At 37.9% G+C, this 7,132-nt stretch overlaps 1 protein-coding gene and 1 pseudogene across 3 annotated transcripts in view; one reads left to right on the top strand and one right to left on the bottom strand.

Moving 5' to 3' along the window:
* Nucleotides 1-1,024: 1,024 nt before the first annotated feature.
* The window catches only part of METAP2 (methionyl aminopeptidase 2), a 30,708-nt gene continuing 24,600 nt past the window's right edge, over nucleotides 1,025-7,132 (bottom strand). For both annotated transcript variants that reach the window (XM_080661200.1, XM_080661199.1), the window contains exons 9-11: nucleotides 4,262-4,365; nucleotides 3,448-3,563; nucleotides 1,025-2,568 (exon numbers count right to left, since the gene is read on the bottom strand). In XM_080661200.1, coding sequence (XP_080517326.1) covers nucleotides 2,316-2,568; nucleotides 3,448-3,563; nucleotides 4,262-4,365 — 473 coding nt within the window. In that variant the 3' untranslated portion in view covers nucleotides 1,025-2,315. The remainder of the gene's footprint in view (nucleotides 2,569-3,447; nucleotides 3,564-4,261; nucleotides 4,366-7,132) is intronic.
* Nucleotides 4,865-6,461, top strand: LOC308243342 (glutathione peroxidase 2-like; annotated as a pseudogene). The gene is made up of 2 exons: nucleotides 4,865-4,873; nucleotides 5,786-6,461. The product of its transcript is annotated as a glutathione peroxidase 2-like (transcript).

Below are 7,132 nucleotides of genomic sequence, written 5' to 3'. Positions count from 1 at the left end.
TACTAGAGGCCGGGTGCACAAATTTGTGCATGGGTGGGGTCCAGCCAGGGGGAGGAGGCACAGCGGTTGGCCGGCCAGCCCCACCCCCTGGTCAAACTCCTGGTAGAGGGGACAATTTGCATATTAGCCTATTATATAGGATAGTTGCTTGTTTTTGGTACTTCATCTCAATGTAATATATAAGAAAGTGGCTTATAGCCCTTTCTAATTCCTTAAAACTAAAACCTATGGAGGGGGCTATGTGTGAGGTCAAGGAAGCATGTGGTAACTTGCTCAATTTTGCTAACCTAAATCAGATCTAAAAAAAAAAAAGTCTATTAAAATGAAACTAAAACTTAGACAATGTACAGAAACTTAAGATTTCTTACCGTACATCTCAATGTGGGCTTCTACATTATGCTAAATTGATCTAACAAAAAACAACGTTTTGGTTGTAAAATAATTTACTAAAGGCACTATTGTTAAACATTCAAACTAATAATTGGTTACCAATAAGGTACATCATTATAAACATGACAGAATGATTTCAAGAGATACATGGCTAGTAGGTAAACAATACAGTTTTTTCTTAAGTGAAAGCTTTTTTATATACAAGATCATATCCTTTCCAGCCATTCCAGCGGCATGTAAGTGGTGCTACTGCTTCCAACAGTTACCTGGGAAGGGAGCTTGGATCTCATAAATGGTTTGAGATCACTACTACTAAAGAGATCTCACAAAGCTCCAAAATTCTTGACTCAAAAGGTCAATTCTAAAATTCAGGGGCTTGGAAATCAGGATACTTTATACCTCCCTCCAAAGCACATCAAAACAGTATGGACTCAAAAACTCCAGATGAGCTAGCTGGCGGGCCCAAGCCCTGTAACATATCCAAGCACGAACTGATGAGCTCTGCCACTAGCACATCACAGAAAATGGAGAACTTATTCAAAGATAGCTAATGAACATTAGCACCATAGTAAACATGGCTCATTTAGCTAAACTAGATTGTTTATCCCACAAGATAACATTCATTTATAGTTCAAATGCTGAAAGCGGCTTTTTAATGTATAATAAATGATCTAAGTACAGAAGTCAGGTTTCTCTTCCTATGAGAAAAACATTAAAATACAAAACAGCATCCCAGAGGCAATAAATGTTACTGTGCTAAACATACAAATTAAGGCTTTACCTTGGTACATAACTATTTGGAAAATTTTTTGAAACATTCCCAAAAATCATTTACATAGAATTCAAGCAGTTTGTTCAAGAGTTGGTAGTGGAGTTCAGTTCAAGTATTATGCATCTTACATTCAACTTATGCACTTAGCTGCTTTAATGAGTCACTATAACCTCACTTGCTGAAATATCACCCATAATGTTATAAATCCAAACCAGTCGAGGTACAGGGTGCTAAAGAATTTGGTTCACTAATGAAAAAGCCTAATAATTCAATTTAACTTTTCTAACTAGAACGAGACCCAATCATGGAAAATTTTCCTGTTTTTGTGGTTCTAAATGCGTTTTTGGTTTACCAAGCAAGCTGAATACCTTTCCTAATAAATATAGCACTGGACAAAGGATCTAAATGTTATTTTACTAGACCAAGGTTTCAAGTTGTACAATATTCCTAAGTCATGTTACAAATAGATATTTCCAATGCCAGAGAAAAAAATGAAAGATAAGGACTAATATGGTCCTTAAAAAAAAAGGCAAAATATTCAAGCTGTATATTAATTTATGAAGCTTCTCCCACTTTATACACGTATAGATCTTGTTTAGCCACTATATCAGAAAAAAAGTTTCAGAGTAGAGGTCTAAATCCAGATAAAAAGCTCTACATTCCCCTACATTAAGTTTAGCTATTTTCTGTGCAAAATTATAACCACAGACATTGAAATTAGCTCTTAGGTCTGAAAATGTCTTTATTTTTTAGAAAATGGATTCCAGGAAGGTTAAAAAGCAATACTAGAAGGTATAGGTGCAGAATTGGATGTAGTCATTCAAAGCATTCAAATAATATGGCAACATAAATATTTAAAAAGCATCTTTTAGGTGTTCAAAACAAAATGCTTAAGTCATTCCTAACTAATTTGAACTTTATAGCATTTTCTAGACAGGAGGAAAAACAGTTAACATTTGAAAGTCCTGAAAGCTTTTTCCGTGGTTAATTACATTAGACGGTTTGCCTTTGATCAAATTCTTTCCTTTTTAAACACGAATAAAAGTATTATATAGGTCCACTGTTAAACAGACATGTTGCAAATCAATTCTGGTATAATGTATTCCAACAAAGCTTATAAAATAAAAGATGTTAAGGTGGCTTTGGACTAAGTTTAATAGTCATCTCCTCTGCTGACAACTTCTTTACATGTTGGACGCAACAGTATGGTATGTTCAAACTGTGCTGTATATGATCCTTTAATGTCACATAATGGTGGATACGGATCTACAATGCCCAAGTCACACAGATTCTTCAAAGCCATCAAGTATTTACTTTCTCCCAAGCGATCCAGCCATCTCCGGCAGAAGGCAAGGGTGCCAAAGTTTTCATTGATGACATTTAACAAGTGTTTTGTTCTTGGAAGCCTAAAAGAAGAAAATCCAAGATTAATAGTTAGCTAAAAAGTTACCAAAACTCACTTCCCCATTAAGGAAAACTCAAATGGTAGCTGTGGCTTTACTTAAAGTTTAAAAAACTTTTCTTTTCACATTCAAAAGCAAGGATATATAATAGCCCATATCTAATTATAGATGGCAGCTGAATAGGAAGCCAGATGAAGGCTCTTATCATGTCTGTGTCTATGCATGTATGAAATTCCCAATACAGACTCACCAACAGTATTCTGGTGAGAATTTCTTTTTTTATGCATCAAGCTGAAAGACCTGCACATAAAGTAGGTGTAAATTTTTCACCCACCTATCCAAAAAGATTGTTTTAAAAAATATATTTTTATTGATTTCAGAGAGAAAGGGATTAGAAGAGATAGAAACATCAATGATGAGAGGGAATCATTGATAGGCTGCCTCTTGCACGCCCCCTACTGGGGATTGAGCCCGCAACCTGGGCATGTGCCCTTGACAGGAATCGAACCTGGGACTCTTTAGTCCGCAGGCCGACACTCTATCCACTGAGCCAAACTGGCTAGGACCAAAAATATTTTTTTAAAGTAAATAAAATGATAAAGTTTACCAAATATAAGAAAAAAATCTAGACATACCACAAAATTATCATCTCTAAAATTATTACAATTATTAGAAACTGGACCTGAAGAAAATAGTTACCTACATCATTTTCATCTCAGTTAAAATTTTTAACAGGCCAATCTCTTTGCTGCATTATGGAAATTCACAGAATTTAATATTAGGCTATAAAACTGTGTATCACTGTGGATATTTTTCACATTTTTAAAATAGCTGTTAACTGGGAAGGGAAACTCACTAGTCTTATAGAAATAAGTCTCTCACCTTATCGGCACATGTCCAACATCAAAATTTTTCATGTAATGTGAACATTCCATATCATCATGAACAACGCCTTTTCCCGTGCTACCGAAGGTTTCAATGGCATATACTTCCCCTTCCTAAAAAATACATTAGAATAGGGAGACAAGAAAAATTCAGAATGAATTAAAATTACCATATCTTAACGTCAGGCTGCGGTATTTCCTACTTCATGGAAGAAACAACATGAAATACCCTTGGCAGTCCTTATCCACCTTTCCCGGCTTTTTACCTCCTTAGCGCTTTTTGGTCTTTCTATGTCCTCCTTTTAGAATGCAGGCTTTACATGGGCAGGGAATTTTGTTTTGTTCACTATATCCTTAGTGCCTACTGAAGAGACTGGCAGGCACATCCATGATGCTCAGTAAATATTCACTACATGTTGAATAAACAATCCTTTGACATACCCAATTTTACATAACTGACTTGAGCCCTGATCCAACTAGACAAAATTTGCACACTAATGCCATGGCCGGTGTGGCTTAGTTGGTTGTGCGTCGTCTCGTGTACCAAAAGGTTGCCAGTTCGATTCCCGGTCAGGGCACATACTCAAGTCGCAGATTCAATCCCCGGTTGGGGTGTGTGCAGGAGGCAATCTCTCTCTCTAAAATCAATAAAAGCATATTTAAGAAAAAATGTGCACACTAATATGGCCCAATCCCTGTCAAGGTAAATATAAATGGCAAATTAATTTTGCTCAGCATACTATGTACTTAACTATCACTAGCTTTGGTTTGGGAAAAAGAAAATCAAAATGCTTCACAAAGAACATACATACCTCCATTCTTGTTGCCTCTCCTCCTTTCACAATGGGCACTGTTTTCCCAGCATGTATTCTGTATGGCCCAATTGAATGTCCATTTAGATTACGAATTGGTTTCACTGGCATAATAAGAAAAAAATAGTTTAACCTCACCTTAAGGTAGTTAAAATACAAAGTGGAAAACTAGTGTAATATAAAAAGATGTTCATTGCAATGTTATTAATTAAAAACTAGAAGCGAGTAAGGAGAAATGGTGGAAAAAGAATAAACTATGTGATGAGGACACAAGGGGGTCCATCTAAGGAGGTATTGTTAATCAATAAAAAGAGTCATAAAATGCCATGTACATAATGATTACAAACATGAAAATTATATATTGTTATGGACTAAAGGGCAATGTAAAAATTAGTATTTTGTGTTAAAATGATAGGATTTATGAAACCTTAAATTTTATTACTCCATCAACATTTCCAATGTTAAAAAAGAAAATCTCAAATAACCCCAAGGTCCTGAGATTAATGACAGAATAAACAAACTGTGGTGTAGTCACACAGTGGAATGCTACTCAGAAATAAAAACACTAGGGATACACTGAACTGAATAAAACCTAAAGAAAAAATGAGCAAAGTAAGGCACAATTATACACATACTGTGCAATGGAATGCATATGTATACATGTACATTTAATATTTTCAAAATTATGCATAATTACATAACTGTTTAGGGATATGTAACTAGATAGTAAAAGGTATAAAGAAAAGCAAATGGAAATACTTTAGTACTTAAGATAGTGGTTTACTAGAGGAAGGCCTACACAGATAGAACTAGAGGCCTGGTGCATGACATTCATGCACTGGGGGGTTGGGGAAAGCGAGGGTGTCCCTCAGCCCAGCCTGCATCCTCTCACAGTCCAGGACCCCTCGGGGCATGTCCGCCTGCCAGCTTAGGTCTGATTCCCCTGAACATCCTTCTTGCAATCTAGGATCCCTTGCTCCTTACTGCCTGCCTGCTCGGTCCTTAGCGCTGCCGCCATGGCCGCTGGGCTCGCTTCTGGCTGAGTGGTGCTCTCCCTGTGGAAGCGCACTGACCACCAGGGGGCAGCTCCTGTGTTGAGCATCTGCCCCCTGGTGGTCAGTGTGTGTCATAGTGACTGGTCGTTCTGCTGTTCGGTTGATTTGCATATTGGCCTCTTATTATATAGATATTGTACAAATAGTGTTTATTACAGTCCACAATAAAAAAGGTTTTAAAAAATTTAGCTGGTACAGTGCTAGAATCCTTAGGATGAGCTACCTTTCTTCTAGGGCAGAATTAGGTAGCAAGGTTTTTTCCAAATCTGTAACAGTGTAACAATAACAAGTATATTACAAATTTAGGGAATGGTACAGAAAGATAAAACTCTCAGCTCTTCAAAAAATATTCCTTTTTATATAAATAAGCTAAATGTATTTAAAAGTCAGCAAGTATTACTATGTCCCTAAGGCAAACTGACCCATTGGGCCAATAAAAAATACATTTAAATAAAAAAAGATTTTCTAGACTCTGCACTTCCACCATGGCTGTTTAAACATTGCCAAGTTGTTCTATGACCTCACTACTATCAGCCTGGCTGGGGAGAAGATAGATTTCAATACATTCCGAGGCAGGGCAGTGCTGAGAATGCAGCATCGCTCTGAGCCAGCTCAATGAGCTGCAATGCTACTTTTTCCCAGGCACCTGGTGGTTCTTGGCTTCCCTTGCAACCAATCTGGACATAGGAGAACTGTCAGAATGAGATCCTACCTAAATAGTCTCAAAGTATGTTTGCTCTTGGGGGTGGAGTCCAGCCCACCTTTACCCTTGCCCGAAAGTGTGAGATGAATGGTTACAACAAGCATCCTGTCTTCACCTACCTGAAGAACAAGTTCCCCAACCCTTATGATGACCCATTTTCTCTCATGACCAATCCCAAGTTCATCATTTGGAGTCCAGTGCGTCACTCAGATATGGCCTGGAACCTTAAGAAGTTCCTTATCGGGGCAAAGGGGGGAGCCCTTCCGACACAACAGCTGCACTCTCCCCCTCCCTCAACATTGAGCCTGGTATCATGGGTCTCCTCAAAGTTGCCATATAGACACCAGCTGCTCAGCACACAGATCTACTCCATCCAGCCCTTGAGTATCTCTCCTTAGGATTCAGAGTGTCCTTGGGAGACACTGCTGGACCTAAGCTTTCCCTTGAGATGAGTCTCCGTCATTGAAGAGCCTTGCCTTTCCTGTCTGCCTGTTGCCTTTTGCCCCCCAACTTTCTGGCTGTTGATTCAACTTGGCCTCCAAGACTTGGGTGGGCTCTGGGCCTTCACAAAATGGTGGCACCACCCTAAAAATATATGGGTGCTGTCTGAGGAGTGTGAAGAGCCCACGCCAGCCTGCTAGCTGAGTCAAATAAAGGGCAGGTGTGGAAATGGCAAAATCAATCAATCAATCAATCAATCAATCAATCAATCTATCTATCTTTAATAAAAACCAACCTAACGTATAAAAAAGTTCCACAGAAGAAACAGGGCACAGAGGTATCTATTTTTATATTATCAGGTTTTGACAGTTTCAGGCTAATTCTGGAACCAACAGCTGTAAAGGTAACTTTCTAATTCTATTACCTTCCTGCTCAAAGTAAATAAATAAAATTGCCTCCCTTGATGGCCCAGTTCTGTATTATGGTTTTTGGAAATTGCTTCTGAAAGTTAAGCCTATAGCCTAGTTCTTCAACTTCCAATGTCATGATTTGTCCATACCCTTTCTGCTCTAACTAGTAAAAATGAATTCTGTCATTTTAAATGAAGAACCCAAACCAATACAATAACTGATATCTAAAAAGAGGTGCTGAAATAATAGAGCCAAAAATATT

The sequence above is a fragment of the Plecotus auritus genome (assembly GCF_963455305.1).
Source record: "Plecotus auritus genome assembly, chromosome: 3".
In the NCBI taxonomy this organism is placed as follows: Eukaryota; Metazoa; Chordata; class Mammalia; order Chiroptera; family Vespertilionidae; genus Plecotus; species Plecotus auritus.
The sequence above is the reverse complement of the archived record's forward strand: the minus strand, read 5'-3'. Positions and strand labels throughout refer to the sequence as shown.